Source organism: Haliotis rufescens, unplaced genomic scaffold (assembly GCF_023055435.1).
Source record: "Haliotis rufescens isolate VD_foot unplaced genomic scaffold, xgHalRufe1.0.p SCAF_2, whole genome shotgun sequence".
NCBI lineage: Eukaryota > Metazoa > Mollusca > Gastropoda > Lepetellida > Haliotidae > Haliotis > Haliotis rufescens.
The window spans coordinates 70,372,691-70,395,501 of record NW_025963890.1 but is presented as its reverse complement, the minus strand read 5'-3'; the positions used below and the strand labels follow the sequence as shown (position 1 = coordinate 70,395,501).

At 44.2% G+C, this 22,811-nt stretch overlaps 1 protein-coding gene across 1 annotated transcript in view; it reads left to right on the top strand.

Moving 5' to 3' along the window:
- The window catches only part of LOC125381998 (mucin-5AC-like), a gene marked incomplete at its 3' end in the record, with an annotated part of 39,913 nt that extends 17,588 nt beyond the window's left edge, over nucleotides 1-22,325 (top strand). Inside the window, exons 2-3 of the mRNA XM_048399415.1 lie at nucleotides 10,820-12,165; nucleotides 22,275-22,325. Coding sequence (XP_048255372.1) covers nucleotides 10,820-12,165; nucleotides 22,275-22,325 — 1,397 coding nt within the window. The remainder of the gene's footprint in view (nucleotides 1-10,819; nucleotides 12,166-22,274) is intronic.
- Between the last annotated feature and the right edge of the window lie 486 nt (nucleotides 22,326-22,811).

Sequence of the window (22,811 nt, the reverse complement as noted above, 5' to 3'; positions counted from 1 at the left end):
AACACTGGAGTTTGGAAGTTCAACATACACTGAATCACTAGATGGTTGTAAGAGCAACATACACTGAATCACTGGAGGTTGTAAGTGCAACATTCACTAAATCACTGGCGGTTGTAAGTGCAACATTCACTAAATCACTGGCGGTTGTAAGTGCAACATTCACTAAATCACTGGCGGTTGTAAGTGTAACATTCACTAAATCACTGGCGGTTGTAAGTGCAACATTCACTAAATCACTGGCGGTTGTAAGTGCAACATTCACTGAATCACTGGCGGTTGTAAGTGCAACATTCACTGAATCACTGGCGGTTGTAAGTGCAACATACACTGAATCACTGGCGGTTGTAAGTGCAACATACACTGAATCACTTGCGGTGGTAACTTTGATGTCTTGTTTAACGCCGCACACCGCCATATTCCAGCTTTATGACGGTGGCAATTGAAGTACTACTTCAGATTATACTGAATCATAAGATAGTGTTAACGCAACATGTTTACCATTTTAAACGGGTCTAGTGGATAGAACAGAGAGCAGGAGATCAGGGGTTCGATCCCGGCAGCGTCATATCAAAAATCTATATGTACTAGGTATTACCCTACCTGGCACTCGGCATTAAGGGCTAAAACAGGGACTGGTCGGCTCGGAGTAAGCATACTGTGTCTGAGTGGGGTATTCATGTTAAACTGAGGCATATCTCATTGGGTTAGCACTATAAAACCGGCACTAGTACAAGCAGCCACACACACAAACACGTGCGGGCACGTCGCTATATAAGTGCAATAATCTTGGACGCTACGTTAAATCCCATTTCACCTCACCTTCTAACCAATCCATGAAGTCCGAACATTCCACATATAGTTTAAAATTAACCACCAACCAATGGACATAGTCAGCGCCAGTCGTAAAAACGTAAAATGTATAGCGTACTTTACTTGTAGTAGATGTAATTAAGTTCAACATCCGCAATCACTGAAATATTTTGCCAAGCACCAGACAAGACATTTAGCATTGGTGACCATGAGTTTCCGACCGATAGGCACTACATGAAGCGAAGGGGAGGGTTAGGGGTATGAAAAAGGAGGTGTTGGGGTGGGGTGGTAGTGGGTGATGGGGGAGGGGTCATTATCAGGGGTTGGGGAATAATCTGCTGAACCGGACATTGCCGGACTCGACCATTCATCAATTTGTCCAGACGCCTGTAGCGAGGCTTAGACAGAGAACCAGCTAGTAGGAAAACAATATGTCTCCTGTAATCCGAACATCGCCCTTTGGCTGGCAAAACAGGGTAACAGGTCATGTGAAAATTGAGAGGACCAGTGGCTAACTGATCGATTGTCTAAATTGGATATTGGTTCCCCTCCTCCCCTGGGCGGGACATCCAGATTGGGGATCAATTGGGGGAGTGGGGGCGCTGGCTTGGACGATTGTGAAAATTGCCGTTCTTTCGCGTTAGTTAGAGTTTCAGCTGCTTGCCGATGAGTTGAACCGACTGAATGCATGTGTAAAGGCAGAAGCTTGTGTCTGTAATCAGTCGAGAAAATGAAATGAAAACATGAGAAAAATTTGACGGATTGGAAAAACGTCATCTTTTTTTTTTACGATTCTGCCGTTTGAAATGGACGTGAAAAGATATAATCGTCATTTACCTTGTACAACGAAATTATGTCTTTTGGGGTATTGATCCTTAACATGGGCAGAATGACTGAAATCCGGGGAGACTTTGATCACAGTTCGACTGCTGGTTTTTAATTCACAGAAAAGAAGGGGAACAGAGAACAACTGCACTATCAAAAAGATAAGACCGCCTAGTTGTTCCGACTGTGATCTATAAGGCGGGATCTCATGCAAGGGAACTGTATTATTTTGTACTTAGCTTGAAACCGAAATAGAAAATAGTTATAGTAACGGTCGCTCCTTCATCGAAGTAGAGATTTGTGCGTGATGAGGTTGAATGTAACGTGGGAATTTAGATCCAAATCACTTAGTTGTTGTACTTAAAACGCGGGGTCCTCATTTTTTAAATGTAAGACGAGATTGATGAGATAAGTAATACAGTGCGGGTATGTGTCTTGGTACTCCGTGTGTAACCGTTATTTGCTGTCTGTCCTTTTTACTGGGCGGCCACAGAAATCTGTACCATCTGTACTACATCCGGTTCTTGGTACGCAAGTGACCACACCTTGAAAGTTTGTTTTGTGTGATACGAATTATACCAAACAGCCCTGTTGATGTTAACAAGAGCGAGAGCAATTATACTTAACAAACAGACTTCAGGTTATTCGTTGGCATTCGTGACCAACTCGTGTTATTCCGGGTCATGCCGAATAGCGACTCGTGTCCCTCTCATGGCCATTTTTGCGACCGGGTTCCGTCTTAGCGCAAGCAGACATACCTAAAAAAATTGTCAACTCGTTGCGTAATGGTTCACATTTATTTCCCCATATATCATATATATTACAGAAGCAATTTAAAACACATCTGGACGTGCGGAATTATACAGTATGATTGAAAACATTTAACTGTGTCTTTGGTATATTTTTAGAAGCAAGACATATGCAAAATCAAAAATTATTTCTGAGGGATTCTTTGACGAAGAACTTGAAATCACACGCGCATTCTGATTGGTTTGTCGTTTTTACGCAAATAACATTCATCAATAGGGGGACGAGTCTTCTTGCAGGTTACGGAAAGGGGCGAGTGGTTACGAATGATTTCGATGGTTTTATTCGATACCGATGACAAATGGATACAACGTTTATAGTCGGCCAATACCAGCCAACGAGAAATCGGCCGTGTATTCGTTTGGGTAGCCAGGAACTGGTTTTCGTGACGATTGGGTGAATGGAGATTGTGGCGATTATACAATAGTTAAGTCATATCAGTGTAGGGTGTCCAACGAATGGTTCACATGTAAGGTGGACAAACGAATCCGGTCATCGGTGTGACGAGTGAACACTTGAACCACTGGACAACCGCAATGTCCAGTTTGTCGTGGAAAACTAAACGTTAAACAATGTACTGTAACGTATAGAAAACCGAAAACTGGTGTTGCTTCAGATGGTCCACCAGTTGAGGCCCGACACAAACGCTTTGCGGACTGACGACTGATTGAGTTTACACCTCATGTACGATGTCCAGGTATTTTAAATGTACATGTTAACCTGTGGGATCTGACACAATGTAATTAAGTATTACTTACTTCGAATCACTGAAACGAATTAATGTTTATGATCCTAACTGGGTAAATAAGCTCGTGCTGGTCAAGATTCTATCCTCCGTTTTTGAGGCGATGATTACTGACTCAACTTTAGTTCGAAATTAAAGGTAACCTCCTCACCAAAACACCCGTCTACCGATTCTGTGTAAAATAGTTTAGCTCGATCGTCACTCGCTGAATGCTACACGCGTCTCACAGTGCCCCAAAGCTTCCCATCATTGAGATGCTGAAATGTTGGATGATCTGACTGTAAAGAAGGATGCTTTTGCACACTGTTTGTTTGTTTGTTTGTTGTCAACAATATCCCAGCTATATGACGGCGGTCTGTAAATAATGTAGTCTGGGCCAGACAACCCAGTGATTAACATTATGAGCATCTATCTACTTTGTTGCCCCCTCCTCTCCACCCAGACCCCCTGTGAAAACCAAATGTAGTACGTTGTGGGCATTAAAATTATCCGAGATAGAATTTTGATACTTTGGACCCCTCCCTTTTAATAATGATGGATCCGCATAAATAAATATCATCATTCAAGCACAGCAGTAAATGTATCAACAACACAGGTTCGACGCCTGTCTGACCCGTGACGATTCCGGGGTAGAATTGGTCTTCAGCAACCCATACTTGCCGTAAAAGGCGACCATGCTTGTCGTAAAAGGCGACTAACGGGATCGGGTGGTCAGGCTTGCTGACATGGTTGATACATGTCATCGATCCCAGTTGCGTGGATCGATGCTCATGATATTAATCACTGGATTGTCTGGTCCAGATTATTTACAGACCGCCGTCATACAGCTGGAATATTGCTGAGTGCGGCGTTAAACAACAAACCAACCAACCAACAATCGACGCCTGTCTGATTGTGAACCCACTTGAAGACAGCTGATGACCTCACAAATACTAAAACAAGAGTCCAGTTTCAGAGAATAGCGTTAAGTCATGGCCCCACACCGTTATATGGCTGGACTATTGCTATAAGCGACTACGTCCTCTTCACTCACTTCCTAACTCCCTGCTCAGGTGGACCGCCTCCGTGGTCTTGTGGTAGAGCGTCCGCCCGGAGAGCGGAAGGTCCAGGGTTCGATCCCGGGCCGCGTCATACAAAAAGACGTTAAAAGATTGTACTTGTTGTTACCCTGTCTGGCGCTCGGCATTAAGGGGCTAAAACAAGGACTGGTCGGCTCGGAGTCAGTATACTGTGTCTGAGTGGGGTATTCATGTTAAACTGCGGCATGGTATCTCAGTGAGCTGGCACTATAAATCGGCATCAGTCCGGACTAGTACAAGCAGCCACACACACACATGCATGCACGTCGCTATATAAGTGCAATAATCTTGGTCGCGACGTTAAACCCAATTTCACCTCACCTCACCCTGCTCAGGTATAGCATCTGCGAATTCCGGAGAAGAAAAGGTCTCCTGGTTTACCGTTATCATCACAATGGACAAATATGATGATGGGGTCGCTACAGTGTGGGGTCGTGTCCCACCTCGAGGCGTGGCGTGTTATGCCATGAACCACAGGTTTACCTTCCCAGACTCGCCTTTTTTCATGCCTCCGTGATTTAGCTTGATATTGCTCACTGCGGCGCAAAACAACATACAATGCCTCAATCGTACACTACGTTTAGATAGTGTGGTGTCTGGGTGACGTACGATAAGAACTCCAAGCATGAGATTTTCTCTTCTGAAGTTCAAAGGCGAATGTGATGAATCACAATGTACTCAAACACCATGTCTCTCGTGTTAGCGAGATTGTTTGATCTGAGAGACATTTCTACAAACAGTTTACAGTTTAGGAGAACTGACATGATTGACTTTATTTAATTATACACCGATCAGAAGTTGTTATCAAGGCAGAACAGCATAATGTGTTAGCATTTCATACATGGTGCTTCAAAACCACTTTAATAATTGTTTGACCAACACACCGTAATAAAGAGAAATAAACGGATATTTTAGGTCGGTGAAAGCATGTCCGTTATTGATGATATTTTCATAGCTGATGGTCGGGATCAAAGTATGTCATCGATTGGGTTGTACTACCAAGATTAAGTAAGGGCAAGTGCGATCTGTGTTTCTCGTGTGATCTTACTTGATATGAATCGTTGGGGACCCGGCCAAAATGTACATTAACGCCGTTTTTTATGCAACAACCACGAGTCCTTACCAGGATTTGAATTAACATGGAATGAACGCTGTTTTAGACCCTGCGTGTTGAGTGACCATCTCTTGCACATTTAGTCGAATAAATATATTTCCAAGAATATTCCTTTCGTTTTGTGCGTTGTATTGCGTTGGATTGTGTTGTAATTACTTGTATTGCATTGCCTTAGCTTGTTTGATATTGCCCGTGTTGTGTTCTATTGTGTTGTTTTGCGTTGCTGTAGCTTGTTTTATATTGCACTGTGCTGTGTTCAGTTGCGTTGCATTGCGTTGCTGTAGATTGTTCCATATTGCACTGTGCTGTGTTCTATTGCGTTGTATTATGTTGCTGTAGATTGTTCCATATTGCACTGTGCTGTGTTCTATTGCGTTGTATTGCGTTGCTGTAGATTGTTCCATATTGCACTGTGCTGTGTTCTATTGCGTTGTATTGCGTTGCTGTAGATTGTTCCATATTGCACTGTGCTGTGTTCAGTTGCGTTGTATTGCGTTGCTGTAGCTTGTTTTATATTGCACTGTGCTGTGTTCAGTTGCGTTGCATTGCGTTGCTGTAGATTGTTCCATATTGCACTGTGCTGTGTTCTATTGCGTTGTATTATGTTGCTGTAGATTGTTCCATATTGCACTGTGCTGTGTTCTATTGCGTTGTATTGCGTTGCTGTAGATTGTTCCATATTGCACTGTGCTGTGTTCTATTGCGTTGTATTGCGTTGCTGTAGATTGTTCCATATTGCACTGTGCTGTGTTCAGTTGCGTTGTATTGCGTTGCTGTAGATTGTTCCATATTGCACTGTGCTGTGTTCAGTTGCGTTGTATTGCGTTGCTGTAGATTGTTCCATATTGCACTGTGCTGTGTCCTATTGCGTTGTAAAGTGTTGCAGCGCGTTGTAGTGTTTTGCGTTGCTCAAGATTGTTTATATTGCATTGTGTTGTGTTCAATTGCGTTGTATTGCGTTGCTCTAGGTTGTTCCATTTTGTACTGTGCTATGTTCTATTGTGTTGCATTGTGTTGCAGCGCGTTGTAATTGCATTGCATCTATACATATTATTCCACCGCTAGTTTGCCTCCTTCCAAATTAATGTGTCTTGGCGGATTGTCGAGACTGGTTGATCTCTGGCGTTGACGTTTTATATACTACTCAAAGAGGTTACAGAAAACCCAAGCTGCAAAACAATACATATTTTACTTAAGACTATAAGCCTAAATATTAAAAGATAAAAAACATCCCGTAACAATGTCATTTTTGTGGCAGACAATTTCTTTTATTTAGTGCGACAATTTACGTTTTTCGATAGCATCCCCTTCCCCCCTCCCCCTGTTTTACATCTTAAAATGTCTCAGCGACTTGTGGGGTGAGATAGCTAAAAGTTGGGTTGGATGGGTCCTGTAGGGGCGTCTGTTTACCTGTCAACATATATGTCTATAATGAACGTAACGGAAATTCGCTCAGATTCTCGTTCAGATGACCTGTTTAACTCTTCGACAGACAATGAATCTCGGTTCTTGTGACCGCCATCTAGGGGCCAGTATTCAAGTCAGGGACCTTGGCGACGCTCCACACTCCTCACCTGGGGCCGCCCTATTGTATACTTATAGTAATTGCTCAATTAAACATCTAAACTCGCGAGGGGTTCTCACACAGCCGGTTACATTGCCACTGCCACAGGTAACGACAAAGGCACAAGCGACGTGATTAACACAAATGTCAGGAGGCTAACGAGGTCAGAGCCTCAGGAGGGGGCTAACGCGGGGATAATTAGTCATGTGTTCATCAGACCACAAAAGGTTAATGACAGACGTTCCTGACGTCCCCGTTACGCGGTGCCTGGCTAATATAGTCCTTGTGGTAATCATTGCATGGTTACTACCACCAGTGTTTCTTGTGATGGCAGCGTCATCATCAATGTTGCAGCTGCTCCAACCAGTGTTGCAACTGACTCTGACTTTCGCGAGGTTTCTACTTCAACTACACTGAATATGATTGCAACCACAATCGTTTCTGTTGCTTTTTTCTTAGTCCTGCACCATGACCGTGGAATATATTTATTTTATGAAGGCGGCACGGGTGGCCCAGTCGTCTAAGGCGCCGCGATTCGCTGTGCAGAGTTGCGTCCCTTGGGCACGCCAGAAACCTATGATTGTGGGTTCGAATCCCGGTTCGCCCCGATTATGTTTCTAGGTTTGTCAGCACCATACCCGTGCTCGTGGGTTTCACCTAAGTGGTAAACGTCTGAGACCTGCATCACTTCGGGCTTTCCTCCCACATTAAGCTGACACGCCGTGATATAACTGGAATAATGTTAAAAGCGGCGTTAAACCCAACTCACTCACTCACTCTCTATTTTATGAAGAAAAAAAATCTATTAACGCATACAAAAGCAAGTCTAGCCAGCTCAAGCTAGCCCTATTCCACAATTGGGATTTTTTTTTTTAGAGTCAAGAAGGATATTGTGTAATTATATATAAGATTTCAGAGACTAAATGTTAGTCTACTGCTTTGTCTTAAGATCTATTCAACAATGTAGAACAGCTGTTCGGGTTTGTACAACGATATCCATTGCCGCTGTTACTGTGTCCACCTCAGCACAAAATAACCGAGATAACCCTTTCCATGATCATATGAAATCTTTGCTGAAAGCATATTCCATAATACGACTCCGATTTTATCTTTAGCATGTGTTTCTTAATCGCGCACCGATTATTCCGTTTGTATCAAAGAATAATTATTAATAAAAACGTCAAAAATTCCTTTCCTTCATAATGCACATCTTCTGTAAATCTATTAACAATTCAGACTATATCATGAACATGTGTTTATGAATCACTATCAAATAGTGTTGATACAAGGTGTTTGCGAAAAAGTGAGAGTATCCTCCCCCCCCCCCCCCCCCCCCCCCCCCCCGTCGCAACCGTCACAAATACAGGCAAAGGCTAGTCAAGCGTTTACCTGGACAGACGAAAACATGGTACAAGTCAAACGAGAATTGGATTATACATTTCCTTCCCTGTTTTGTCAAATTTGGAAATATCCTTCACATGTCTACCATAAAACTGTCTGAAAGCTTTAACAAGGACTTGAATGTTGTAACATCTGATCTAACAACTTTTGAACAAGAGTTGCACGACGCTCTTTGTTATCTTTATAGCAAGGGCATGCTTGGCTGTACTTCGAAAGAGCTTCTGGAAAGTTGACCATTGGAAAGATGAAGTCAGCCCTCTTGCGATACAGACGACATGCATTGCTGCTGCTAATGTGATTATCATGACAACGACAATCATTGTTACTGTTAATCCGTCTACCCCCACAACGACAATCACTGCTCCTGCTGCTCATGCGTCCACCTCATCTACGACAATCACTGCTGCTGTTAATCCGTCTACCTCTACTACGGCAAGCACTGCTGCTGCCGCTGCTAATGCGTCTACCTCCACTACGACCATCACTGCCACTGCTAATGCGTCTACCTCTACCATGACAATCACTGCTGCTGTTAATGAGTCTACCTCCACTACGACAACCACTGCTGCTGTTAATGCGTCTACGTCCACTACAACAACCACTGCCGCTGTTAATGCGTCTACCTCCACTACGACAACCACTGCCGCTGTTAATGTGTCTACCTCCACTACGACAACCACTGCCGCTGTTAATGCGTCTACCTCCACTACGACAACCACTGCCGCTGTTAATGCGTCCACCTCCCAGTGCGACAATCACTGCGGCTGTTAATGCGTCTACCTCCACAAAGACAATCACTGCCGCTGTTAATGTGTCTACCTCCACAACGACAATCACTGCCGCTGTTAATGCGTCTACCTCCACAAAGACAACCACTGCTGCTGTGAATGCGTCTACCTCCACTACGACAATCACTGCCGGTGTTAATACGTCTACCTCCACTACGACAATCACTGCCGCTGTTTATGCGTGTACCTCCACTACGACAACCACTGCTGCTGTTAATGTGTCTATCTCCACTACGACAACCACTGCTGCTGTTAATGCGTCTACCTCCCAGTGCGACAATCACTGCCGCTGTGAATGCGTCTACCTCCACTACGACAGTCACTGCCGCTGTTAATGCGTCTACCTCCACTACGACAATCACTGCCGCTGTTAATGCATCTACCTCCACAACGACAATCACTGACGCTGTTAATGTGTCTACCTCCACTACGACAACCACTGCTGCTGTTAATGCGTCTACCTCCACTACAACAATCACTGCCGGTGTTAAAACGTCTACCTCCACTACGACAATCACTGCCGCTGTTAATGCGTCTACCTCCACTACGATAACCACTGCTGCTGTTAATGTGTCTACCTCCACTACGACAACCACTGACGCTGTTAATGTGTCTACCTCCACTACGACAACCACTGCCGCTGTTAATGCGTCTACCTCAACTACGACGATCCCTGCCGCTGTTAATGCGTCTACCTCCACTACGACAATCACTGCGGCTGTTAATGCGTCTAGCTCCACTACGACAATCAGTGCCGGTGTTAATACGTCTACCGCCACTACGACAATCACTGCCGCTGTTAATGCGTGTACCTCCACTACGACAACCACTGCCGCTGTTAATGTGTCTACCTCCACTACGACAACCACTGCTGCTGTTAATGCGTCTACCTCCACTACGACAATCACTGCCGCTGTGAATGTGTCTACTTCCACTACGACAACCACTGCTGCTGTTAATGCGTCTACATCCACTACCACAATCACTGCCGCTGTTAATGTGTCTACTTCTACTACGACAACCACTGCTGCTGTTAATGCGTCTACCTCCACTACGACAATCACTGCCGCTGTTAATGCGTCTACCTCCACTACCACAATCACTGCGCTGTTAATGCGTCTACCTCCACTACCACAATCACTGCCGCTGTTAATGCGTCTACCTCCACTACGACAACCACTGCTCCATGCTACAGCGTCTACCTCCACTACCACAATCACTGCCACTGTTAATGCGTCTACCTCCACTATGACATCACTGCACCTGCTGTTGATGTGTCTACCTCCACTACGACAATCACTGCCGCTGTTTATGGGTCTACCTCCACTACGACAATCACTATCGCTGTTAATGCGTCTACCTCCACTACGACAACCACTGCTGCTGTTAATGAGTCTACCTCCACTACGACAATCACTGTCGCCGTTAATGCGTCTTCCTCCACAACGACAATCATTGCCGCTGTTAATGCGTCTACCTCCACAAAGACAACCACTGCTGCTGTTAATGCGTCTACCTCCACAACGACAATCACTGCCGGTGTTAATACGTCTACCTCCACTACGGCAATCACTGCCGCTGTTAATGCGTGTACCTTCACTACGACAACCACTGCCGCTGTTAATGCGTCTACCTCCACTACGACAACAACTGCTGCTGTTAATGCGTCTACCTCCACTACGACAGTCACTGCCGCTGTGAATGCGTCTGACTCAACTACGACAATCACTGCCGGTGTTAATACGTCTACCTCCACTACGACAATCACTGCCGCTGTTAATGCGTCTACCTCCACTACAACAACCACTGCCGCTGTTAATGTGTCTACCTCCACTACGACAACCACTGCTGCTGTTAATGCGTCTACCTCAACTTCGACAATCACTGCCGGTGTTAATACGTCTACCTCCACTACGACAATCACTGCCGCTGTTAATGCGTCTACCTCCACTACGACAACAACTGCCGCTGTTAATGTGTCTACCTCCACTACGACAACCACCGCTGCTGTTAATGCGTCTACCTCCACTACGAAAATCACTGCCGCTGTTAATGCGGCTACCTCCACTACGACAACCACTGCCGCTGTGAATGTGTCTACTTCAACTACGACAACCACTGCTGTTGTTATTGCGTCTACCTCCACTACGACAATCACTGCCGCTGTTAATGCGTCTACCTCCACTACGACAATCACTGCCGCTGTGAATGCGTCTACCTCCACTACGACCATAACTGCACCTGTTAATACGTCTACCTCCACTACGACAATCACTGCCGCTGTTAATGAGTCTACCTCCACTACGACAATCACTGCTGATGTTAATGCGTGTGCCTCCACCACGACAACCACTGCCGCTGTTAATACGTCTACCTCCACTACGACAACCACTACTGCTGTTAATGCGTCTACCTCCACTACGACAACCACTGCTGCTGTTAATGCGTCTTCCTCTACTACGACAACCACTGCCGCTGTTAATGCGTCTACCTCAACTACGACAACCACTGCCGCTGTTAATGCGTCTACCTCCACTACGACAACCACTGCCGCTGTTAACGTGTCTACCTCCACTACGACATCCACTGCTGCTGTTAACGCGTCTACCTCCACTACGACAATCACTGCCGCTGTTGATGCGTCTACCTCCACTACGACAATCACTGCCACTGTTAATGCGTCTACCTCCACTACCACAATCACTGCACCTGCTGTTGATGTGTCTACCTCCACTACGACAATTACTGCCGCTGTTAATGCGTCTACCTCCACTACGACCATCACTGCACCTGCTGTTGATGTGTCTACCTCCACTACGACAATCACTGCAGCTGTTAATGCGTCTACCTCCACTACGACAATCACTGCTGCTGTTGATGCGTCTATCTCCCCTACGACAAACACAGACGCTGTTAATGCGTCTTCCTCCACTACGACCATCACTGCACCTGCTGTTGATGTGTCTACCTCCACTACGACAACCACTGCCGCTGTTAACGTGTCTACCTCCACTACGACATCCACTGCAGCTGTTAATGCGTCTACCTCCACTACGACTATCACTGCCACTGTTAATGCGTCTACCTCCACTACGACAATCACTGCTGCTGTTAATGCGTCTACCTCCCCTACGACAAACACAGACGCTGTTAATGCGGCTACCTTCACTTCGACAATCACTGCACCTGCTGTTGATGTGTCTACCTCCACTACGACAATCACTGCCGCTGTTAATGCGTCTACCTCCACTACGACAATCACTGCCGCTGTTAATGCGTCTACCTCCCCTACGACAAACACAGACGCTGTTAATGCGTCTACCTCCCCTACGACAAACACAGACGCTGTTAATGCGTCTACCTCCACTACGACAATCACTGCCGCTGTTAATGCGTCTACCTCCACTACGACAATCACTGCTCCATGCTTCAGCATCTACCTCTACTACGACAATCACTGGTCCTTCTTATGCGACTACCCCTACGACGACAACCACTGCCGCTATTAATGCGCTTCCTCTTCTCCGACAATCACTGCCGCTCTTAATGCATATGTCTCAACTACGACAATCAGTGTCTATGCGCATACTAGAATAAAACAGAAGAAAAGCTTGTTCTAAAAAGACACCTCGCCTCAACAGTGTTGCCGAACGCACCTCTAAACGGGCAAGCACGCCTCACAGTGATGTAATGAAATACTAGTAGTCATTGATACAGTAAGATCAAATTAGCCAGGAAACCTCGCCTTATCAATGATGCGGTGTGATGTATTTGTACAGAAAAACCTCTTCTGTGATGCAGTGATCCCCTGTTCCGAGGACATCTTGCCTCACAGTGATGCAATGTGCTCCTTTACCTAACAGAGAGTGTCCCCGCCTTTTTCTAAGAAATACTACACACCTATTGCTGCAATGTGCGCATGTATAATCAATATGATTTTAGGCTGATTGGTCTTTGGCGATCTCACACCCTATGTCGAAGGACTAGTAGTATTAGTGACCTTTGTCCACGACTGGTCACTTGAACCCCCATCGACAAGACACTGACGTCAACGCATGGCCTAACTTAGAGTGACCTTCTAACATGTTCGGAAACCTTTTCGATTTTTCCGTACTCATGATCAACTGTTTCACGTTTCCAAAAAAGCGCAAAACAATACGGCCCATTGATTAGTTCATTAAAACATCAGACATTCTTATCTTTGAAATCAACAAAAGAAATTAATGGATTAGTGTCAATATCAATTGCAAATCTTCCGACACAAAGCATTTATAGATAAAATGCATGGTAAATTCAAGGGCACAAACATCCAATTCTTTGTAGCATATAAAATTCAAGTTAAACTAATTAGAAAGAAAGGAAAATAAGCTACACCCTTCACTTATATCGTCGAAAACGAGAGCCATTATATTTCAGTATCGTGTATCACATTAAATTCAAGTATAAATCAATCAGAAGAAAGTCAAATAAACTGCAACCATCACTTATATCGACAAAAACGAGAAACATAAAAAAGTCGAAATTACATCTCATACCACTCGGCTACACAAAGGATACTTAAGATCTTTCAAACCACCATCAGCAGCGCTATTAATTTATCGAGATGAGAAGCTTTTATATCCGCTATATATCCAAGCTTATATCCGCCATATATCCTAGCGTATATCCCGCATATCCAGGCCTACGCCGTGTCTCTCTCGGTAAAGACCACACACACGAAACATCTATACTCTGTAAGTTAATGACCTTTCAGACTCATTAGAACCTCAGCATGGGCTCGACAACATGTCTAATATTGGAAAAAAATCGATTAGCGCTTAAGTCCATTTACAAAGACAAAGCAAAATGTTTTGAAATACTTGAGAGCCCAAGAGGCTGCAAGTTTATTGCTTTTCTACAGACGTATTACTTTTATGTGAAAGTGTGCAAGAAGGCAATGGTTTTCTACGGTGTAAGTGCTGTAAACGATCATTACTGGTCGCCATTGTGCCACCTGGTCAGCTGGACTATAAAAACATGACCTTGGGGCTTAACAGTAAAATGCATGGGTCAGATTAGTAGTATTTCAGGTTCTCAGAGACCCTAAGAGTCTGAAGAACACGATAAAGCGGTATTTTTATTACGATTTCGTTACATCAGTTACAAAATGCAAGGAGAAAGTTTGTCGCAATCATTCAAATGATTTACATTTCTTAACATGAGTGAATATAACATTAAAATGTCATCGAAATTGCAGGTTGACTCTTGTAGAATTGGGATAATGAGGCAAAATATTCGGCCAGGAGTGATCTGTCAATAAATATACAAAATATTCACAGCTCATGTGTACATTTTACTGTTAACCTGTTATTGTTTAATAACGTGAGTGAATATTTTTAATGAGGCAACAACATATTCGGTCAGGAGTAATCTGTTATTGGAAAAAAAGGAAATATCGACGGAGGCTGTTGTGTAAGTTATACTGTCAACCTGTTATTGTTTTATAGAAATGAATATTTTTTTTACGCCGGAATCAGTAATATGTCAGCTACATGACCACAGCATGTAAACACGGACCAGTCAATCCAGAGATGAGAAACGTTCGTCTTTAGGACACGCTGACACACAATAAGCCAGGTCACACATTTTAAAACATTCAATCCTCTGTTGGGTCTTACAAGCATAGTATGTTAGAGGCTTACTCTGCTCCAGAATTGTCAGATCCACACCTGATTATGTCCAGAGCGCCGTCATAGAGTTGGAATAATGCTGAGTACAGCGTCAAACAAGCAAATTGAAAAAACCGACTTGACCTACAAAGTTACGAATTATCAATTATCAAAACGTTACTAGGCTTAAAACAGTCGCCGAAACACTGATTAACGTCCAAAATACAACTATGATACTAATAACAATTACATCACCATCGAATTACCGTTGTTTGTTTGTTTTATTTTAGCCACCATCAAACATGGGTGTATCCTTTCTTTTTCCTACTGTTAATATTTCATATGAAATACATGTAGTTTATGTCATGTGATTATTTTCCTTACGAAATAGTTTCATATATCAAAGTGTTTTAATATCCCCTTCTGTGTGTACGAACTAGCTTCAACTCATATTTAAGTTTCCGATTGCGATTCCTGTTGTATTTGGTTCAGATGAAACAAGTTTGTAAGTATATTCGTTTGATATGTGATGTTTTCTCATGTCGGTGAATTTCTTAATATCTATCACTCTATTTGAATTACCGACGTCCCTGCATCTCACACTGGCACATAGTGTCACAGCTTCATGAAATGTCGAATGTTTTGTTTGTATTCTTGGAGCCGAATAGCTCTCATAATATTTGCACATTGTGATTTACTAGAATTGACTTAGATTTGCTGCTAAATTGTCAGTTTTATTAGAAACGTCAACAGCTAGTTTCCTTCAATAATCAAATTCTGTTATCCGAAGCGCCATGATTGCAGACAATGCAATCAGTACCGTGTCTTCAGTGATTGAATGAGTGAGTGAGTGAGTGAGTGAGTGAGTGAGTGAGTAGTTCGTGAGTACCATGTGGGGAATCGATACTAGGATACCCCTCCCGCCTTGCTAAGACTCGATCACAAAAGGGGATTAGTTGGTTACAGTTTCTGACCTCGTTGCTTGTGTGTCACTGTGATATGTAAATCGTTGTCATGCTATCGACCCCTGGTTTGTATGTTCCATTCTAGTATATTTACAGGCCGCGAATCAATTGACTAACTAACTCGACGCACAAAGAAACAGGAATTAAGAATCCAGTGGTTTAAACAGGGAAACTGTATTGACAACCATATCAGACTTGGTCTTCAGCGACCCTGCTTGTCGTAGCGGCGACAAACGGGATCGGGTTGTCAGGCTCGCTGATGCATGTCATCGTATCCCAATTGCTAAGATAGATGCTCATGATGTCAGTCACTGGATTGCCTGGTCCAGACTCAATTATGTACAGGCCGCCGTCATATACCTGGAATATTGCTGAGTTAGGCGTTAAACAACAAACAAACACAAAGTATGCCTTGTCTAATCATCGCCATACAAGAAGAAGAGTGAATTGGTTTTAACGCCGTTCAGTTTTATCACGGCCTGTCAGCTTAATGTAATGCAATTCTTTGACTTTTACATAGGCGCCTGACACGAACAAGGGAGGCCACTCTGCGACACATCAAACAAGAAAAAGAAAATAATTATCCACTTTGCTGCTTCATCAGCGTCATACCCAACAGCAAAGTACCACCAACATCAGATACAACATCACTGATGAGATCATCAAAGCAACGTCACCAGTAGTGGATACAACGTCATCAGCGTCACGGACAACAACGCAACATCAGTGACAACGTACGCGTCACAACGTCAGAGATAACAGCACAACGTCATCAGCGTTAGACAACAGCACGTCGTTATTGGAGACACCACAGCGTCAGACAACATCACAGCGGCATCAGGATTTACGACGACAGTATCAGCGGCAAAGGCAGTTACACTCACCCACCTCGGCGCGAACCGTTATCATGATTTAACCAAGATAAACAGACCGGGCGATAACGGTGCGAGTGTTGGTCTCCCTTGGCGACGAGAGTCCCTGCTCGAGCTGAAGGGGAAGTATAGATACGTTGTATACACACTATTGTTAGCGCAGTGAGATAAGAGCCTTGTCCACTTGTTGACCGGCATGTTATCATGACGTCATCATAACTAACAGTTGGTGCAATGCTGTAACAGTAATGAGTGAGTGAGTGAGTGAGTCGGGTTTAACGCCGCTTTTAACAGTATTCCAGTTTTTTACGGCGTGTCAGCTTAATGTGGGAGGAAAGCCCGAAGTGATGCAGGTCTCATATGTCTACCACTTCGGTGAAACCCACGAGCACGTGTATGGTGCTGACAAACCTAGAAACATAATCGGGGCGAACCGGGATTCGTACCCACAATCATAGGTTTCTGGCGTGCCCAAGGGAGGCAAATCTGCACAGCGAATCGCGGCGCCTAAGACGACTGGGCCACCCGTGCCCCCTGTAACACTATTGATTCCCTGTGCTATAACTACGGGTATTGCCTAGTGTTGTATAACGTGAACTCATGCCCGTTTATACCAAGAATGAAGGGAAACATTGTACTATTGCTTACGCATTCTTAAACCTAGTATTTTGAGAAGAAAAAAAAATGAATATTGATGAAACGTATAAAACTATGTGTTACATTATATATCCGACATCTCTATCACGTATAATTGTTAGTGATTTAAAAACATAAAACCGTATTTTGCATATTTAAAGGGCGACCACTTGTTGTTCCAGCCTGGTTTTATTAACACATAATCTGCTCCCGAAAATTATGGAAATATATATTTTGTCTTCGGGTAAAATAAAAAATCAATCATGGGACGTGCTGGATGTTCTCACGGAAAAATAATATGTTGTCTGAATGTGGACTATACTTCAGATAACATGGTTCACCCGAGCTTCCTCTGTAGGGGCGGCAATGTGGGTTTGATCAGGTCCGGCATCCCCTCACGTGTCTGCCATACCCCAGCCTCTTTACCCTCGCGCAGCGGGGCCTCAGATCCCGGACATCAACTACATACCTCCTCGCCGACACACCCACTCATCACCTGAAGACGCACCACCTCCTCACAGCTCCTTACCTAGGGATGGAAGTATTCCTAACTTGAGGACGTCCCTCCTCCACGTCTCAGGACGAACCACCTCCTCACCTGTCCACATACCATCTCCTCACCTGTCCATGTACCATCTCCTCACCTGTCCACATACCATCTCCTCACCTGTCCATGTACCATCTCCTCACCTGTCCATGTACCATCTCCTAACCTGTCCACGTACCATCTCCTAACCTGTCCACATACCATCTCCTCACCTGTCCACGTACCATCTCCTCACCTGTCCACAGACCATCTCCTCACCTGTCCACGTACCATCTCCTCACCTGTCAACGTACCATCTCCTCACCTGTCCACGTACCATCTCCTCACCTGTCCACGTACCATCTCCTCACCTGTCCACGTACCATCTCCTCACCTGTCCACGTACCGTCTCCTCACCTGTCAACAAACCATCTCCTCACCTGTTCACGTACCATCTCCTCACCTGTCCACATACATCTCCTCACCTGTTCACGTACCTTCTCCTCACCTGTCCACATACCACCTCCTCACCTGTCAACATACATCTCCTCACCTGTCCACGTACCATCTCCTCACCTGTCCACAGACCATCTCCTAACCTGTCCACGTACCATCTCCTAACCTGTCCACGTACCATCTCCTCACCTGTCCACGTACCATCTCCTCACCTGTCCACGTACCATCTCCTCACCTGTCCACGTACCATCTCCTCACCTGTCCACGTACCATCTCCTCATCTGTCCACGTACCATCTCCTCACCTGTCCACGTACCATCTCCTCACCTGTCCACGTACCATCTCCTCACCTGTCTACGTAACATCTCCTCACCTGTCCACGTACCATCTCCTCATCTGTCCACGTACCATCTCACCTGTCCACGTAACATCTCCTCACCTGTCCACGTAACATCTCCTCACCTGTTCACGTACCTTCTCCTCACCGAGTGACGCACCTTCTCATCACCTTGGGACGTACTTCCTCATCATCATCTGGGGGCGCACTTTCTCCTCAGCCAGGGACGTACCTTCTCCTCATTCTGCGTGCTCCTCACCTTTGGATGTAACTGTGGGTGTAGGTGTGGTTATTGGTATGGGTGTGGTGTGGATGTGGGTGTGGGGTGGTGTGGGAGTGTGGGTGAGGATGTGGTTGTGTAGGTGTGTGTGTTGGGATGAGGGTGTGTGGGTGGTGTGGATGTGGATTTTGGTGTGTAGGTGTGTAGAGGTTTGTGTGTGTGTGTGTTCTTTGTCAACAGGTTTTAGATATTCGAACATGATTTTATTTATTAGTTATGTAATACTTATAGTCACTCCGTGGCTGAAATACTGCCGATGTGACTTTAATGTTAACTCACTCCACCACCACTCACGCCATTCAAGCGTAAAAAGGTATAAGTGTACCTGGGTATCTTTCATTGTTCAAAACCAAACATTATGGAAAGTTTGTGCCTTTAAAGGGGTTTTCTTTTATTTCTCTCGTACACCATTCACATTTCGCATTTTGAAATGAACAAGTATTTCAAAAAAATTTGGGGGTTTCTCGCGACTCACACCATTACGTCAACAGCGTCAATGTACTCATCAGGAACAAGAGGAATAACGGTACTTTTATGGATTCAGTTCCGACCTGCCGACTGTTTTATAATCATACAAAATCCATCAACAAAATGGGTGTCCTAGCTGTATAAACACGGCTCGTGCCGCTCGCCTCCGTCAACACCAACTAGGTTGCTTCAAAATTGAGCACACATGCGAACGCCGGCCTGACTGAACTAATTTACCGCGTCTCGTTGTTCCTCCCGACAACACCTGATCAGCGATGTTAGAGACGATAACTTGTAACATCATTGTCTACAACGACGTCTAGGCTGACATAAATCTGTACAAACATTCCCACCTCTAGGAGCTCGAAATACAACCGTCGACTATGGCAGTCCCTCTGTAATTCTCATTTCGTTTTTCCCATTTTAGAAAGTCTACACGTTTTTACAGACACTCGCGACTTTAGCGTTAATTATGTGCTATGAATCCCTCTACTAACCAGGGATAAAAAAGATTGGAGAAAATTATATCTGCTCTTGTTGATAAAAAAAATCCATCGGAAATGCTCGACCTCTATGTCTGAGCACATGCTACGGTTTGTCTGGCGTAAATTGCCTTTATTCAACCTGCTGCAAGTCATGTTTTGGACTCTGTGGGGTTGCGATCTGTGCATGGAAACATTACGAGTTAATTACAATCGTTGGAAAAACTTGAGATCCCGCCGGGAGAGCTCGAGATCTCGCAACGAGGCTCTGGTAGTAGTATCTGGATCATGGGGGCTTCTTTTAATGACGCTACGGATTTCTTGAAAAAAACCTGACGAGACCTTATTAGAAGGTGAACTTTACTAGCACTGGGGCTGAACTTTTGCATCTGATACACTGAGTGATCAAATAATCTGTAACAACGGCACATTTTATAGGTATCAACAATACCGGTGTCGAGGTCAGTACACGAGCGATAATTTCTCTTTGCCTGTATAGTTCCGTGCAGCGTGAATATTTAGACATTTTTATTTCTTTTTTTATTACGTGCCACCTGGAATTATTTGGTTGCCGCTATTTACAAGTATATTTTTTTCTAAAAGAAACCACGGTTGGGTGTATTGACAATTGAAAACGTATTTGGACATCTGAAACTCTTAAATATGAAGATGACTAGTAGAAGCACACGACCTGTATCTTGCAAGGATCTAGTACTCAACTTTTGATAGGGATAATTAGACATGTCGTTCTATTTTAATATACACCTGGCATACTTTGATAATCAGTTCGGTGTATCATGGAAAATGTCCCCTTCAAAAGTAGAGTAGTATACTTTGGGTATATTACCAGTGGTGGTGTTGGTAGTGCTGGAAGTGATAGTAGTAGTGGTGGTGGTAGTAATAGTGGTAGTAGTAGTAGTAGTAGTAGTAGTAGTAGTAGTAGTAGTGGTGGTGGTGGTGGTGGTAGTAGTGGTAGTAGTAGCAGTGAGGTTAGAAGCAGTGATGGTGGTAGTACTAGTAGTAGTGGTGGTGGTGGTGGTGGTGGTAGTAGTAGTAGTAGTAGTAGTAGTAGTAGTAGTGGTTGTGGTGGTGGTGGTGGTAGTAGTGGTAGTAGTAGCAGTGATGGTAGTAGTAGTAATAGTAGCAGTGAGGTTAGTAGCAGTGATTGTGGTAGTACTAGTAGTAGTGGTGGTGGTGGTGGTGGTGGTAGTAGTAGTAGTAGTAGTGGTGGTGGTGGTGGTAGTGGTAGTAGTAGCAGTGATGGCAGTAGTAGTAATAGTAGCAGTGAGGTTAGTAGCAGTGATGGTGTTAGTACTAGTAGTAGTGGTGGTGGTGGTGGTGGTAGTAGTAGTAGTAGTAGTAGTAATAAAAATGTTTGTTGTAGTATAAGTAGTGGGGCAGGGTCGGGGATGGAGGGGTGGTAGTGGTAGTAGTCGTGGTCGTAGTAACAGCAGCAGCAGCAGCAGCAGCAGCAGCAGAAGCACATCACTAGAACACAGGTGGTGAAAATAGAAGCAATGGTAGTATGCCAGTTTCAAAATCCTATCCGTTTCCGTCAATCTTTAATACAAATTTAATTTCGTATATCTGGGTCGCACTGTTCCACGTTACCCATTATACCATCACCCACTCATCACGTCTGCCACCTAAACCCAGTTGCATCATCCTTTAATCAGGAACGTCTTGTATAGTTCCCATAGAGCTGATTCCGCCTTCAAGGATCTTTGTGCATGTATTGCTCGTCCCTTGATGAAAATAACTGCAGTGCAATAATATACTACAATCATGCTCGTGTTTATTTACAAATCCCGCGTTCCTATTAGGTGAAGACAGTTGTTCATTAAGTGCACCTGCTAGGGCCAATTTGGTGTTCTTAAATACAGCAAAGCATATTATAAACAAATAACTGGCAGTGGCAGAAAACGAGACGATCTATCTTCGTTAGGCTGCACATTGCACCTGAGGTATGTTATGAAAGCGAGTTTTGTCCAAAACGTTTTAGTTGATTCTAAATACAGTAAAGAACTATATTGCTGTGGTGCTGATCCCCTGCTTCCGGTTAGTCGTAAACTACATCCGGTTCTTTCGTGTGCGTTCGAAGAAACCTCAACGTTCTTTTTCAGTGTGCTTAATGCATGTCTGTCATGGAGCGCACAAATATCTATAAGTGTTGGTAAACCAGCCGCGCTTTAGAACATTATCTGTGATTCGATTGAGCATTGTGTCAACTATCAGACTAGGGATTTACAGGGTGTCGTGGCATTGCTGAATTAATGCTGAAGTGGTGTTCATCGCCCTGCGCTGGCAAACACTTGCTTGTGACACACTTCTACGGTGTAGTTGTTGCTACGGCAACCATCACTAACACAACTCTGCGTCTACTACTACTACTACAACAACAACCATCACCAACGCTACGCTGTAACTACTACTAAAACTACTACTACGACAACAACCATCACCAACATTACACTGTGACTACTACTACTACTACTACTACTACTACTACTACTACTACCACTACTACTACTACTACTACTACTACTACTACTACTACTACCACTACTACTACTACTACAACAACAACCATCACCAACACTACACTGTGACTACTACTACTACTACTACTACTACTACTACTACTACCACTAGAACTCCTACAACAACAACCATCACCAACACTACACTGTGACTACTACTCTACTACTACTACTACTACTACTACTACTACTACCACTACTACTACTACAACAACAACCATCACCAACACTACACTGCGACTACTACTACTACTACTGCTACTACCACTATAACAACAACCATCACCAACACTACTCTGTGACTACTACTACTACCACTACTACTACAACAACAACCATCACCAACACTACTCTGTGACTACTACTACTACCACTACTACTACAACAACAACCATCACCAACACTACACTGTTACTACTACTACTACTACTACTACTACTACTACTACTACCACTAGAACTCCTACAA